Source organism: Melospiza georgiana, chromosome 19, assembly GCF_028018845.1.
Source record: "Melospiza georgiana isolate bMelGeo1 chromosome 19, bMelGeo1.pri, whole genome shotgun sequence".
Taxonomy (NCBI): Eukaryota; Metazoa; Chordata; class Aves; order Passeriformes; family Passerellidae; genus Melospiza; species Melospiza georgiana.
This window is the reverse complement of record NC_080448.1, coordinates 2,793,162-2,808,056: the sequence shown is the minus strand read 5'-3', so window position 1 is coordinate 2,808,056 and position 14,895 is coordinate 2,793,162. Positions and strand designations below refer to the sequence as shown.

Sequence of the window (14,895 nt, the reverse complement as noted above, 5' to 3'; positions counted from 1 at the left end):
ATTGCTGCCACTGATCCCACTGCTGCCACTGCTGCCACTGATCCCACTGCTGCCACTGCTGCCATTGCTGCCACTGATCCCACTGCTCCCACTGCTCCCACTGCTCCCACTGCTCCCACTGATCCCACTGCTCCCACTGCTGCCACTGCTGCCACTGCTCCCACTGCTCCCACTGCTGCCATTGATACCGCTGATCCCACTGATCCCACTGACTCCGCTCATCCCAGTGCTCCCAGTGCTCCCACTGACCCCACTGATCCCACTGCTCCCACAGATTCCACTCATCCCACTGATCCCACTCATCCCAGTGCTCCCAGTCCTGCTGCATCCTCCCCATCCCCTGCAGGCTCTCCCAGACCCGGAGGAGTTTGGATCCATCTCCCTGGGGATGCTGGAGGGGTGGCCAGGGCTCGCCCTGGGGACACACAGTGGGGCTTTGCAGGAAGCAGCACAGCTGGGGACATCCTTGGGGACACAGGGACACTACACAGAGCCCTGCAGGGTGGTGACATGACTGGCGACATCCCACAGGGACACAGAGATGCAACATAGCTCTGTGGAAAGCAACACAGATGGGGACAGTCCGGGGAGGGGGGGACAAGCTGCAGTGCTCTGTAGGGCAGCAACACCAACCAGGACATGGTGGGGAACATGGGGACACCATGGGGGACATGGGGACACCATGGGGGGCATGGGGACACGCAGCAGCACTTTGCTGGGAAGCAGCACACATGGGGATATCCTTGGAGAATACACAGGGCTGCTGTGCCAAGAAGCAGCAGGGACAGGGACATCCTGGGCACACAGGACACCACAGACAAGCAAGTGGCAGCAGGGGCTGAAATTCCAGCCAGGGCCGGCGCTGTTGCCATGGGGTGAGAGGTGCCAGGGGCACAGGACACTCATTATTGCTTTACAGGGCCAACATCACGGCAGGCTGGGGGTGCCCAGCCTCTGATTTGGGGTTCAAGGGATTTTCCCTGGGGACACCAATTCCCCAGTGCTCCTCGTGCCACAGCCCTGCTGTCACTCTGTGGGGACAGGGTGAGTGTCTCCCACTGCTCCATGTGTCCACAGGGCTGGACACAGTGTCCCTGCACTGGTGCTGGCAGGGAGCAGGATGGTGGCTGTCCCTTGGCTGTCCCTCCATCCCCTCTGTCCCCTGTGGTCCCCAGGAGCTGCTGTCCCTCCACGCCAGCCAAGGCCAGGGGAACAGCCCTGTCCCCCTCAGCAGCTGGGGCATTGTGGGGCTGGCACCAGCGCCCCCTTTTCCTCTTCCCTTAAGCCAGGGCCAAGCTGAGCATAAAGGCTGTAAGCAGGGAGCCCAGGGTGACACGGGGACAAGGGACACGCTGTGGGGACCAGGCTGGCCAGGGCCCTCCCCAGAGCTGTGGAGAAACGGGAAACCAAAGCCTGGGGGAACCAAGTTGTCCCCAGTGATTGGGGGAAAGCAGGGCAGGGGAACCCGGGCTGGGTGCCCTGTCCCTCGCTGTCCCCGGTGTCCCCTCGCTGTCCCCGGGTGTCCCCGCGGGCGCTGGGGGTTGGATAAGGCGATGCCGCAGCTTAAGGTGGTGGGTGGGTGTTGGTACCGAGTCTGGCAGCGGGGCCGGGCGGGAGGAGCGTGATGTAAACATTTCTGATGGGGCCAGGAGGAGGACGAGGAGGAGGAGGAGGAGGAGGGACGGGCTAGTGCGAGTCCTTCATCTGCTTCTGGATCTTCTGGAGCATCTCCTGCATCCGCCGCAGCTGGAAGGGAGCAGAGCCGGGATCGTGGATGGTGTCGAGCCCCACGCACGCTGCTCCCGTGCAAATGGGGTCGGGCTGAGCATCCCGGACAAACTGGGATGGCCCAGCTAGGGAGGGGTGGGGGGAACCCCTGGGTGCACCTGCAGACCCTGCTCGCTGGGGATGCTGCGGGAAGGGCGGCTCCTGACGGCTGTGCCGTGGCCGGGCAGGAGGCAGTGGGGACGGGCTGTGGGGCTCAGCCCCACGCTCACCTCCTCGTCCTTCTCCCGGATGAGTTTCTCGGTCTCCACGTCCGGCACCGGGGGGATCACGGGGATGGGGAAGTCTGTCCCGCTCTCCCGGGTCAGCTTGCTGTGGGCAGAGAGAGAAGGTGGGGGTGCTGCCCCAGCTCCCCAGGGACAGCCCCCTTCGATGCCCCAACCCCTGCCGGGCCCCAGCAGCCCCCGCACAGCCCCTGGGCCCCATGGCCACCCTCAGAGTGCTGGAGGGAGATGTGAGCGGCCCCAGCCAGCCCCGCAAATCTCAGCACACCCAACCTGCCATGCACCAACCCAGGGGGGACCCAGAGACTTCCTCCACACCCTCCCATTCTGGGGAGAATCCCATGGGGTTAGGCTCTCCTGGGGCAGTATTTTCCCTGCTGCTTTAAAACATCAAAACCCCAGCATCTCCCCTGTGTCCCCTGGCCTCAGGATGGGCTCTCCAGGCACTCCACTGCCCTGCCAGCCCCAGGGGTGCCCCACACCCTTCTCCGGAGCCTCTGCCCCAATTCAAGCCCATTCCTGCCGGAGAGAGCCGCGAGCATCCCCCTGAGGCCGCGCGGGAGCCGGGCCAGCTCAGCCCAGCCCAGCCTGGCTTCTCCCCTGGCCCCGGGAGGGACCGGCCTTCCACCCGTGCCGGGGGATGCCACGTGCCACCCCAGCGGGGACAACCGGGACACCGACAGCGGCTGGCAGCGTCACGCGTGCTGCCACGTGCCATCGCCACAGCCACGGCCAGCGGGGGCCCTGGGGCAAAGGGGATGAGGGACACGGGCGGGACACGGGCGGGACGCGGCTGGGACACGGCTGGGACCGGCCATCCCTGTCTGGAGCAGGACGGGCCATCCCTGTCCCAGCAGGACGGGCCATCCCTGCCCCATCAGACCGGGCCATCCCTGTCCCAGCAGGACGGGCCATTCCTGTCCCAGCAGGACGGGCCACCCCTGTCCCAGCAGGACGGGCCACCCCTGTCCCAGCAGGACGGGCCATCCCTGCCCCATCAGACCGGGCCATCCCTGCCCCATCAGACCGGGCCATCCCTGGCTGGAGCAGGACGGGCCACCCCTGTCCCAGCAGGACGGGCCATTCCTGTCCCAGCAGGACGGGCCATCCCTGCCCCATCAGGACGGGCCATCCCTGGCTGGAGCAGGACGGGCCATCCCTGTCTGGAGCAGGACGGGCCATCCCTGTCTGGAGCAGGACGGGCCATCCCTGTCCCAGCAGGACGGGCCATCCCTGTCTGGAGCAGGACGGGCTATCCCTGCCCCAGCAGGACGGGCCATTCCTGTCCCAGCAGGACGGGCCATCCCTGCCCCAGCAGGACGGGCCATCCCTGTCTGGAGCAGGACGGGCCATCCCTGCCCCAGCAGGACGGGCCATCCCTGCCCGCGGGGTCCCGCTGTGCCGGGGGCTGGGCCAGCGCCAGGGCCGGGCTTTGGCCGCCTCGGGAGATGTTTTGGAAGGCGCTGCCGCTGTCTCGGCTTTGGCCCTGGGGACGTGGGGAGCACCTGGAGCTCCTGCCAGCCCTGGCAGGGACAGGAAGCTGGAGCCGGGCCCGGCAATGGGGCGAGCAGCAAAGGCTCTCAGCACCCCAAAATGGCGGCCCTGGGAGGGCAGCACGACGGGGGCACCCGTCCCTTGGGTAGACTGGGGGCTCAGTGCCACCTAACAGTGACACATCCTCAAACCTGGGTGAGCCGGGGTGACACCACCAGCACCCAGCGTCCTTTGGCACCCCAGGGGCAGCTTGTGTGGGACACCAGCAGGTGGCCACAGGGCCATAGTGGGTGGCCACAGGGCCGGCTCGCCCCGAGGGCAGCTGCCTGGGCCTTGCTCAGGCACAGAAGGACCAAGACAGCGTTGGGTACCAACAAGCACTTTTATAGAGGGGCCAGGGGGTGGCAGGGCGAGCAGGGCCAGGCCCGGGGCGGCCCGGCCGGTCCCGGCTCAGTCGGCGGAGCAGTCCCCGCAGCACAGCCTCAGCACGGAGGGATGGCTCCTGCCCCGGGGCACACAGGGACAGACACTTAGAGGTGCCAGAGAGGTGCCCACAGCTACTGCCAGCCCCCCAAAGCACAGCTCGAGTCCCCCGGGACCCACAGAGCTTCCACTCATTCTCACTCTGCTCTGACCCCCGGCGGGAGGGTCCCACTGGGGACCTGCTGGTGGGGGCTCCCTCAGCACCTCAGGGTGGCTAAAGCAGATGTGGGTGCTGTGAATTCGGCTGATCGGCGAGCAGAGTCCCAGCACTGGCTTTTGCCGGGCCCCTGCTCTGGCGCTGGAGCCTGCAGGGGTGCAGGGGCCCCTCCCTGTTGGAGCCAGACATCCCCATCCCCCCACAGCCAGCCCCAGGGGGATGCAGGATCCCCCTCGGTGCTGGACGGGCCATCCCTGCCCCAGCAGGATGGGGGAGACACACCCAGCCCTGAGGGACACACGGTCCCCCTTGCTGCCAGAGCACAGCCCTGGCCCCAGCCCCAGCCCCAGCCCTGGGGGCACATGGGGTCCCCTTCACTGCTGGAACATGCCCCTCTAACCAGCCCCAGCTCTGGGGAGATGCAGGGTCCCCCTTGCTACCAGAGCATCCCCACAGCCTCCCCGGGGTCACAGGGTGCCCCTCGCTGCTGGAATATCCCAGCTAAGACAGACCCAGCCTCGGGGTTTGCAGGGCCCCTCATTGCCAGAGCATCCCCAGGCACTCCCAGCCCAAAGGGCACAGGGAGGCCCTTCACAGCACCGGGGCTGCCCAGCACAGCACGGGACCGGGGCTCCACAGCACAGCACAGCACAGCACCGGGGCTGCCCAGCCCAGCCCCATGCACAGCCCTGACCTGTCAACACTGCCACTTGCAGTGGGTGGGGTCACCCCAAAGAAAGGAGCCCCCCACCCTAACCCAGCCCACCCCAGCCCAGCCAGGCCCAGCCAGGCCCAGCACAGCCTGGCCCAGCCCAGCCCAGCCTGGCCCAGCCCAGCCCAGCCCAGCCCAGCCCAGCCCAGTCCAGTCCCAGCCCCAGCCCAGCCCCAGCACAGCCCAGCACAGCCCAGCCCAGCCCAGCCCAGTCCCAGCCCCAGCCCCAGCCCAGCCCAGCCCGTACTTGCGGTTGCGCTCCTTGACCACCATGCGGGTCATGCTCTGGATGCACTGTGTGCGGTAGTTCTCGTAGTGCGTCTCCCGCGTCACGTCCTTCAGGTCCTGCATGTGCGTCCTCACCAGCATCGTGCGCAGCTTCACGAAGTCGCAGTGGGACGGGTTCTCCACTGCGGGGGACGCGGGGTCAGGGCCCACAGCCTGTCCCAGCCGTGTCCCTGTCCCCACAGGGGCAGCCCCGCGTTACCTTCCACGATGCCCCAGGGGTAGAGGCGCCCGCGGACGCGCCGGCCCTTGGCCTCCACCACCGTGTTGCTGCCGATGACGGCGAAGGGGATGCTCTCCTGCAATGGCGGGGGATCAGCAGGGCCCTGCTATGACCCCCGCCTGCCAGGACCCGCATCCCTCCGTGTGCCCTCCTCGGCTGTGTCCAGCACCCGTTTGCCGGGATATTCCAAAGGCCCGGCTGTGGAGAGCCCCAGTGGGACAGCAGAGGTCGTGGCATGGGTTTCCCCACCCAAGCCCCATCCCACCAAGCTGCACATGTCTCCCATGGGATCCTGGTGACATGTCTGGGTACTGAGATATGTGCCAGCCCCTCCATGCTGGAGAGCTTGCATGGCCCCAAAGAGTCCTGCAGCTACCCCAGGGTGACGTGTCCTCCTGGCCACAGGGCTCTGCCCCTCCAGTGATGGAGCTGGTGGAGCCAGACCCACCTTCAGTGCCTGGTCCTGCAGCTTGAACTCCTCATCCTCGTCCGAGTCGCACTCAGGGAATTGGTAGATGCGGATGCCATAGTGATCGATCTCCTCCCGGATCTGGAGGCAAACAGCTCCCTGAGGGCAGGGCTGCGGCCTCGGGAAGGGCATGGGAGGCACCACACAGGGCCAATGGCCCCCAAAGCCTGGTCCCACCAGACCACATGTCATGGACGTCCCCAGTTCTTCCAACCCCCAGCTGAGCCCTGGGCAGATGTGTCCTTGGTGGCCATGGGGACAACATGGTCCTCTACAGTGCTTCAAGCCTGGAAAATGCTCCAGGGCAAATTCCAGGCAGGAGATGGATGGAAAGCCCAGGGCACCGCCATGGCTGGGGCCCTGCTGGGACAGCTCCCCTCACCTTGTTCTTCATGCGCTCCACCTCGGCGGGGGTCAGGGTGTCAGCCTTGGCCAGCACGGGCACGATGTTCACGCGCTGGTGCAGGGCTCTCATGAACTCCACGTCCAGGGGCCGGAGCCTGCGGGGGGAGCCCGGTGAGCCCGGTCCCAGCGAGCCCCTGCCCGCCCCCGGCAGCGCGGGCGGGGCTGCCCCTACCCGTGGCCGAAGGGCGAGATGAAGTAGATGCAGCAGTGCACTCGGTTGTCCTGGATGTTTTTCCGGTTGAGGCCACTTTCGTCACGGAAATACTGCTCGAACTGCTGGTCGATGTAGTCGGCCACCGGCTTCCAGCTGCAGGGACAGCAAGGTGACACCGAGTATTCTGTGAGACCCCCCTGCTCTCTGTGGACCCCCAGCTCAATACCTCCATGGCTCAGCACCTAAGCCCAGTGAACCATGGGCATCCCACCCACCACGGGCTGTCCCCCAACTGGGGAGACCCCCATGCTGGAGACCCACCCTGGGGACAGTCCCCACGCTGTGGCACTCACTGTCCCACCCACCCTGGGGACAGTCCCCACCCCATGGCACTCACTGTCCCACCCACCCTGGGGACAGTCCCCATGCCATGGCACTCACTGTCCCACCCACCCTGGGGACAGTCCCCACCCCATGGCACTCACTGTCCCACCCACCCTGGGGACAGTCCCCATGCCATGGCACTCACTGTCCCACCCACCCTGGGGACAGTCCCCACGCTGTGGCACTCACCATCCCACCCACCCTGGGGACAGTCCCCACCCCATGGCACTCACTGTCCCACCCACCCTGGGGACAGTCCCCACCCCATGGCACTCACCATCCCACCCACCCTGGGGACAGTCCCCACCCCATGGCACTCACTGTCCCACCCACCCTGGGGACAGTCCCCACCCCATGGCACTCACCATCCCACCCAGCCTGGGGACAGTCCCCACCCCATGGCATCACCATCACACCCACCCTGGGGACAGTCCCCACCCCATGGCACTCACCACTCGGTGTTGTTGACGGCGTCCCCAAAGCCCGGCGTGTCCACGATGGTCAGGCGTAGCTTGACCCCCTTCTCCTCGATGTCCACCACGTGCTTGGTGATCTCCACTGTCTGTGTGATGCGCTCTGTGGGGAGGGACATGCGTCACCAAGGGGGACACCATGGGGACATGCTGCAACCCCCAAGCGCCATCCCCCACCCTGGGGCGGGGTGACCCCGCTGGATCAGCTCTGACACACACCCTGCTCCAGCCCAGGAGAGGAGGCTCCATGCTGTGGTCCCTTCATCCCCATGGATGGTGGGCAGCCATTCCTTGGTGGCTGTGCCACTGCCACCCCAGGAGCCCAGCTCAGGCAGCACAGGGCTCTGCTGGGGCTGGGCCTTGCTCAGGAGCATTTCAGGTGACCCCACAGATCCAGACTGCACGTGCCCCTTCACCCCAGGACCCTCCATGTCCCTGCATCCCCGAGGATGCTCCTGCTGTATTGTGTGTTTCGGCTTTCACTCCAAGCAACGGAAACAAATCAAACAAACCCCTCCTGGGGATTTGGGCAACTTTGGGCCATTTTAATTCAAAAACTGGCTGCAGCTGAACTGGCACTGTGCTCCAGATCCTGACTGTCCCCAGGCTCCCAGAAATGCTGCAGATCCAGCCAATCCCCAACAAGCCAGGGCTTGTTTTCCCCGTGGAAATAAAGTCCCTGTGGGGGGTCCCCATGCTGTGCAGGGGGGTTCTCACTGCCTCAGAGCCGTCCCCAGTGCCAGTGGGCAGCTGGCAACACAGCACATGTCGTTTCAGGGCAGGGAGAGGGGCTGCAGCCCCCAGGAACATCCCTGGCTCTGCCACTGCCCAGGTCACCCAGGACACCCCTGTGGGCCGTGACTGTCCCCAACCTTCGGCATTGAGCAGCTTGCGGTCCCTGTACATGTCCGTCAGGAAGAGGCTGTTGACCAGGGTGGACTTGCCCAGCCCGGATTCCCCTGAGAAAGAGGGACAAAGATGAGGGGGCAGGCAGGATCCCCCTCCCCAGTGCAGGGTGCTTGGGATGCAGGGTGGGGTCAGCACCCCAGGCTGGCTGGAGCCCCGTACCTGCCACCATGAGGGTGAAGTCAAAGCCCTTCTTCACCGACTTGCGATGTACCTGGTTGGGCAGCGTGGCAAAGCCCACGTACTCCTTGTCATCCTGCAGAGGCAGAGGGGACGTGGGACAGGGACACCAACAGCACACCTCCTACCCTGAGAACCCCCTTCCCCCGGCCCACAATGGATTCCCAGGATTGGAGTTCCAGGGGATGAGGCCATGCCTGCCCAAAGCCTTTGTGTTCACAAGATGGGAACATCCCCCATCCCGCAGCCCCTGGCCCCCGGTGTGTGTCCCTCCGTCCCTGCCCAGGGACACATCCCGCACCTCGGAGGAGTCGTAGGGGTCCAGCTGTCCCCAGGGGCTGCGCGGGCGGTTGGGGCTGGGCGGCGGGGGGGCGGCGATGTGCTGCTGGAAATCCGCGGGCCGGGAGCGGGAGAAAATCCTGGCGTCCCTCTCGTCACTGCCTTCGTCTGGAGGAACCCTGGCCCCGCTGCCCAGGGGGTGGCCGGGCTCCCGCCGGCTCTCCGGGGCCTCCACCTTCCTGGAGCTGTCAGCTGCTGGGCAATCCCGCAGGAACTGGGTCAGCTCAGCCTCGTCCGAGTCCTCCTTCAGGAAACGTTTTATCTGGGGACCAAAGGAGGAGGTGACAGTGGCGGTGGCAGTGCCAGCCCGACGTGGCACCACCCGGCTCAGCCTCCCAAGCCCCCAAACCGCAGCAGCCAGACACATGCAGCCTGAAGGTGGCAGGGATGGGAGGAGAGACGGGACGCGGCCACCCCAGGGGACCGGCCACCACCCTGGGGACAGCCACGGGTACAGCCATGGGGATGGCAGTGGGGACAGCCGCGGTCCCGTGCACCTCGGGCGCTTACGACTTGCGGCGTGGGGACGGCAGCCAGCTCCTGGCACTCCGGGGGACAGGGCTGGGCACCTTCCCCCTGGGCACCCCGCCGCTCCTCGGGGTCTTCTGGGGCAGCCAGGACTCCCCCGCGCCCCACGGCCTGCCAGGAGCACAGGGAGGGGCCGGGAGGAGGCAGAGTCACCAAGAAGAGATGAAGAGTGATTGGGGGGTGGCCTGAGCGGGGGGAAGGCAGAGAGCGGGCAGGGGTCCCCCGGTGCCCACGCCCCCCGCCCGCTGCCCTTTCACGGGGTGTCAGCGCAGGGGCCCCGTCCCCGCAGCCCCGGGAGAGAGCCAGGGCAGGGGACACGGCCAGGGACATGACCAGGAGCCGACACCTCCTTGCCCTGGCTGTTCCCGCGGAGCGGGGCGCGGGCAGGGGCGGGGGAAGGCACAGCTGCCCCCGAGCTGCTGCCCGTGGGCTGTCGGGGCTGGGACGAGGGACGGCAACGCCGGGGTTGGGATGGCTCCACATCCTGTTTACAAGCGCTGGCGGGAGGAGACGCGTTCCCAAGGGCACGTCCGGCAGCGGCTCCCGTGGGACCAAGCTCCGCTGCCAGCAGGCACCAATGTCCCCAAGGTCCCAAGGCAACTGCCAGGCCACCCCAGCTCCAAACGAGAGCCACGCAGGGGCCGAGGGAGCCCGTGACCCTGTGGGCTCCCGGCTGGGGACTGTCCCCCCAGAGCGGGCCTCCAGTCCAGGTCCCTCCATGGGGACACACGCTCGTCCTGCCCTGCGCCTGGTCCCCGCTGGCTGGCGGTGCCGGCGGCAGGCGAGATGCGGGAATCAGCGGGCTGGAAACAAGGTCACGGCGCTGCCCGGGCCGAGCGCTCGCACGGCCGGCCCCGCTCCCGCTGCCCCCGCGGCCACAGCACGGGCACCACGGGGCCAGGCCGGGGGACAGCAGGTGGCCCCGTGGCGGGGGCTGCCCCATGGCGGGACTGCGGGACCGCCGTGCTGCCCTCTGCCCCGGCGGGTCCCGAGTGCTCGCTGGGTCTGTGTGACCGCAGCATCCTCTTCCTCCCCGCCCTGCACCTGGGGGGCCTCAGCGCCAGCCCCCAGCGCGGCCCGGCCGGGGACACTCGGGGGTGGGAGGTGATGCCACCACCAGCGGCGAGCGCTTCCAGCCCTGCTGCCGCTCCATCCCTCGGGGCTCCAGCCCTTTGGGGCTCGCCCTCGTCTCCCACCCCCGGCGAAGCCGATGACTTCGGCAGTGCTGCAGCACCGAGGTTTGCGCCCCATCCTCGGGGGTCCTGCAGCAGGTGCGGCCCCGGCAGGGCTGTCCCGGGGACGGAGGATCAGCTGCGGCACCTTCCCGCAGAACCGGGGTATTCCGTGCCCCCACCCCCTGTGCCCCCTCTCTCGGCCCGCCGGGGACGGGCGCTGCCCCCGTACCTCTTGCCCAGGCTGCAGCTCGGGGCCGGTGGCCATGGCTCAGCCAGCGTCGCCCGTGGCCAGCAGGAGATGCCGAGTGGCACCGGCTGCGCCGAGGGGGGGGAGCAGCATTAGCATAACTCCACCCTGGGCAGGCTGCGCACCCAGGGGCCGGGCACGGCAGGGGAGAGGGACCCGGGCACAGCCGAACCCAGCTCCTGCCCGGCTGGGGAGGTGTCAAGGACCAGCCGTCATTGGCCAAGGGAGGTCCTGGGGGGGCTGCAGGAGCACCACCAACACCCCCTGGGCTGAACGCACACAGTGCCTACAGCGCAGGAGGACACTCAGTCCTCGGGAGCACCTCTGTCCCAGAACAAAAATCCGCTCTATCCTGGGACAAAACTCCCTCCATCCCAGTGCACACCACGTCCACTCCCACTGCCCCCAGGAGCGTTCCCCAGCAGGGCTCCACAGCCTCTCTGAGGTCAGAAACTCAGTTTTCCCGCACTTTTGCACCTGACACTTAAAGCTTCCCCACGTGGCTTTAAGCTCTTGCTGGAGCTGGGTCTGGCTGGGAAGGACCCAGGCCCGGCCTGGGAGAAGCAGGGACGCTGCCCACCACAGGGATCTCGGGCAGGAGCTCCAGCATTCCTGCCTCGGCTTTCCCGGCTCATCGCTGGGAGGCGAAGGGTTAACAGTGCCCCAGGAGCAGCCGTGGGTGGCAGCCAGGGCTCCCCGGCTGTCACTTCGGGGTCACCAGGGATGGTGATTCACCTTGATGCGTGTCGAGATGCATCAGAGCAGCTCAGGCGCGATCCAGGGGCGCTCGGCCCCTTTCCCAGCGTCCCAGCCCGCGCTCCCGGCAGGAGCGGGGATTTACGGCAGCGAGAGCCCGGGGCTGTGTCGGTGCCCCCGTAAGCAGATTACACACGCGGCTGAGTGCGAGCCGGCCTCACACCCGGGCTGTCAGCGCCCCGCAGCCGCAGCAGCAGCCCCGTCCCCGCCTGTCGCTCTGCATCGCGCTGTGACAGCCCGAGGGATGCGACGCGGGGGGACACGGGGACGGCGGGCAAAGCCTGACCGAGGAAAGCACCGGCTGCCCCCGAGCATCGCTCCACGGGTACCGCATTCCCACGGGAGGTGTTTTCCCCGGCAAAGGTGCTGTGCCTACCGCCAGGATGACAGAGGCGTTTCCAAGCCCTCTAAAGGTGACACCCAGAATGCCACCCGCGGCACGGCCACTGTGTCACTGTGGCTGAGTATCCCTGGCACAGACGCGGTCCCAAAGGCACGAACGCCGCGCAGGAGAAGCCCCCAGCGAAAGGCCAGCGCTGCCAGGGAGACAGGAGTGGGGCTGTGCCTGCCCGGCCCCGCCTCTGGGTACACGGGATGCTCCCCCTGCAGAGCCAGGGCACCCCCAGCTCTGCCATCGCACCCCTCAGCAGCGTTCCAGATGGGAAACGGGAAAACGGAGTCTCCCGGCAGCTCCAAGGGAGCAGGGTGCCGGGCACCCCAAGGATGGGGGGCAGGCTGTGGTGTGGGTGTGGGTCCCTGCTCTGGGCAGGGGGTCAGCACCAGGCAGGTGAGCACAGGAGGTGAGCACAGGCCTTGGTGCAGCAGCTCCAGTCCCTCTCCCGCAGGAATCCTCCAGTTTGAAGGGCCTGTGAGCACCTGAGTAGGGACCTCAGGATGGGACCATGGCTCCCTGTGAGCCGGGACGTGACAGCGAGGCCTGTCCAGCCTGGAGACCCGGTGACATCTCAGCACGTGGGACCTGACCCGCTCCGAGCCGGGAGCAGAGACCGGGGGAGGGACACACCAGTGCTCCTGCTGCTCCTCCGGGCCAGCTGGGAGCTGCTTTGGGGACAGAGGGATGTGGCACTGGTGACAGGGTCACCGGCTCTGCCTCTGTGGGTCATTCTGGAGCACCTCCAGCCCCAACTCACCCCACGGGCAGGGACGAGGGAGCCCAGCTGGCCCCGGTCCCCAGCTGTGACTCTGTCCCCCCCCGATGTTTCCGAGGCTGATGAGTGCATCCCACAGGCACAGTCTGGAGCCTGTCGGGAAGGCGCTCCGTTGCGACACGCTCCGCCAGCCGCCCTCCTCTCTGCTTTCGCTGCCTCCAGCTCCGGAGGAATGCGCCGGGCTGGTTCCCACGGCGCGGCCGCGGCGCTCCCCACCAAGGCCGCTCGTCCCGGGGCCACCAGCCGGTGCCACGCGAGCCACGGCCGCAGCCCCCGGTCCTCACCCCCGCCCTGGACGCGGCCCGAGGCCCCCGCGGAGACGTGGCCCGGCCGGGCGGCTGCTGGGGACCTGCCACCGCCGCGGAGGAGCAGGGCAGAGCGGGAGATGCAGAACAAGCTCCCGCGGGCTGGGAACGCCAGCGGCGGCTCCGGACCCCGCCGGTGAGTGCGGAGCCGGCTCCGTGCGTGTCACGGTCCCGGCCGAGGGCCCGGCCGGGCTGGCAGTGCCACCAGCGCCCCAGCCCGGGGACCTGCCAAGAGCTGGGAAGCGATGCTCGGCACGGAGCCGCACCGGAGCGGCTCCCGCTGCCCACGCACGGACGGACACCCGTGGGAGGAGCGCGGGACGGGTACACGCAGGTGACGCTCCCGAGCGCTGCCCTCCGGATGCCCCGGTCAGGGCCCGTGGCCCCCTCGCCTCTCCCGGGGCTGCGCCCTCCGGGGCCGGGCAGGTGCTGCTCCGCCGCCCGTGTCCCCCCCGCGCTCCGCTGCGGCACCGGCGGCCCCGGTCCGCTCCGCCCCCGCGCACCGTCACCTTCACGGAGGGCAGCGGGCTGCGGGAGCGGGCCCGGGCTGCGGGAGCGGGCCCGTGCCACGGTGCGGGGCAGCCCGGGCCGGGCCGGTCCCACGTCCGCGCCGGCCTTACCATGGCTGCGGCGCCGGGCGCCGTCCGGGAGCGGCGGCTGCCGATGGGCACGGCCGGGCCCCGCCGCGGATTAGCAGAAATAGCAGCGGCGGGGGCGGGGGCGGCCCCGGGGCGGGGCGGGCGGGGGGGCGGGCGGGGCGGCCGCTCGGCATCACCGGCAGCGGCACCGGGCACCGGCAGCGGCACCGGCAGCGGCGGCAGCGGCAGCGCCCGGCACCGCGCACTGCACACGGGTACAGGCAGCGGCACCGGCGCTCGGCGCCGCCACCGGGAGCGAGAGATGTGCACCGGGCACTGGGCACCGCACACGGGGCACTGGCACCACGCACTGGGCACCGGCACCGGGCACCGGGCATCAGCATCCAGCCTTGGCATTCGGCTCTGGCATCAATACCTGGCACCGGCACCGGGCACTCGCACTGGGGCCGGGCACCGGGCACCAGCTCTGGCAGCACTCACCGGGCACCGGGAGCTGCACAGGGCACGGGGTGGTGGCACAGGACAGCAGCACCAGGAACAAGACACTGCAGCAGGGACAGGGCACCAGTACCAGGGACAGGGCACAGCACCGGGTGCAGGGCACAGCGCTGGGCGCTGGGCATTGGCAGGGCGCGGTGCAGGCAGTGGGTACAAGGCCCCAGCACCAGTCAGTGGTGCAGTGAGAGGGAATGGCCCAGTGACAGTGACTGACCTGCTGGCAGTGCCACCAGCGCCGGGCACTGCCCTGCAGGCACCAGGTACTGTGCGGGAGGCACTGGGCTCACACCAGCCACTGCCTCTTGGGAGCACTGGGCACCAGTTAGGGGGTGTTGGGTACTGGGAGAACACTCCAGCCCCACACATCCCACAGCACCTGCTGGCTACCAGGGACTGGCGACTGCACTGGGCACGGGTCACCAAATCCCAGTTTCCCAGCCCTCTCTCTGCAAAATCCCAGCCTGCCTCCCGCTCCCGAACCCTTCCTGGGGCTGCTGCTGAGCGATCCTGCCCCTGGCCGGTGGGCTGGCAAAGGGACCCGGACACCCGGCCGTGCCCATCCCCATCCCGCCTCAGGGATGGCAGCGCCTTCCCGGGATGCCCCCGAGCCCATGTGAGTGGCAGCGGCACGCGGCCGTGTCCCCGTGTCCCGGAGGGCAGGGAGGATGCTGGCACCGCGGGCTCCTGTTCCGGCCGGGGCAGCCTTGGCCGCGGGGGCTGCTCCCCGTGGCGAGCAGCTGGCACAGCTCAGCCCGCCCCACATTCCTGTCTCCCGGCCCTGCTGCTCCTCAGGACTGTCCTTGTCCCACTTCAAACCCACTCCAAGCCAGGGAGCTGGGGAGGTCGCATGCATTCCCAGCACATCCCTCTCATGGGCTTCTCCTCATCTGCCTCAGTTTCCCTGCCCATGAAAAAAGCCAGTGGTGATTCCCCAGGAGGAGAAAA

The 14,895-nt window shown here is 68.2% G+C and overlaps 1 protein-coding gene across 3 annotated transcripts; it reads right to left on the bottom strand.

Annotated features, from left to right (window-relative positions):
• Nucleotides 1-228: 228 nt before the first annotated feature.
• SEPTIN4 (septin 4) lies at nt 229-13,532 on the bottom strand. 3 transcript variants are annotated; one of them, XM_058037605.1, is made up of 12 exons: nt 13,474-13,532; nt 8,636-8,935; nt 8,317-8,410; nt 8,121-8,207; nt 7,228-7,351; nt 6,410-6,544; nt 6,215-6,332; nt 5,812-5,913; nt 5,343-5,439; nt 5,103-5,265; nt 1,998-2,097; nt 229-1,746 (listed from the first exon to the last, which is right to left on the bottom strand). In XM_058037605.1, the coding sequence occupies exons 1-12, from the start codon at nt 13,474-13,476 to the stop codon at nt 1,687-1,689; spliced, it is 1,383 nt and encodes a 460-aa protein (XP_057893588.1). In that variant the 5' UTR covers nt 13,477-13,532; the 3' UTR covers nt 229-1,686. The 3 variants fall into 3 exon arrangements, with proteins under 3 accessions (XP_057893588.1, XP_057893587.1, XP_057893589.1); XM_058037604.1 differs by lacking the exon at nt 13,474-13,532 and adding an exon at nt 10,606-10,978; XM_058037606.1 differs by lacking the exon at nt 13,474-13,532 and adding an exon at nt 9,184-10,532.
• Nucleotides 13,533-14,895: the final 1,363 nt, after the last annotated feature.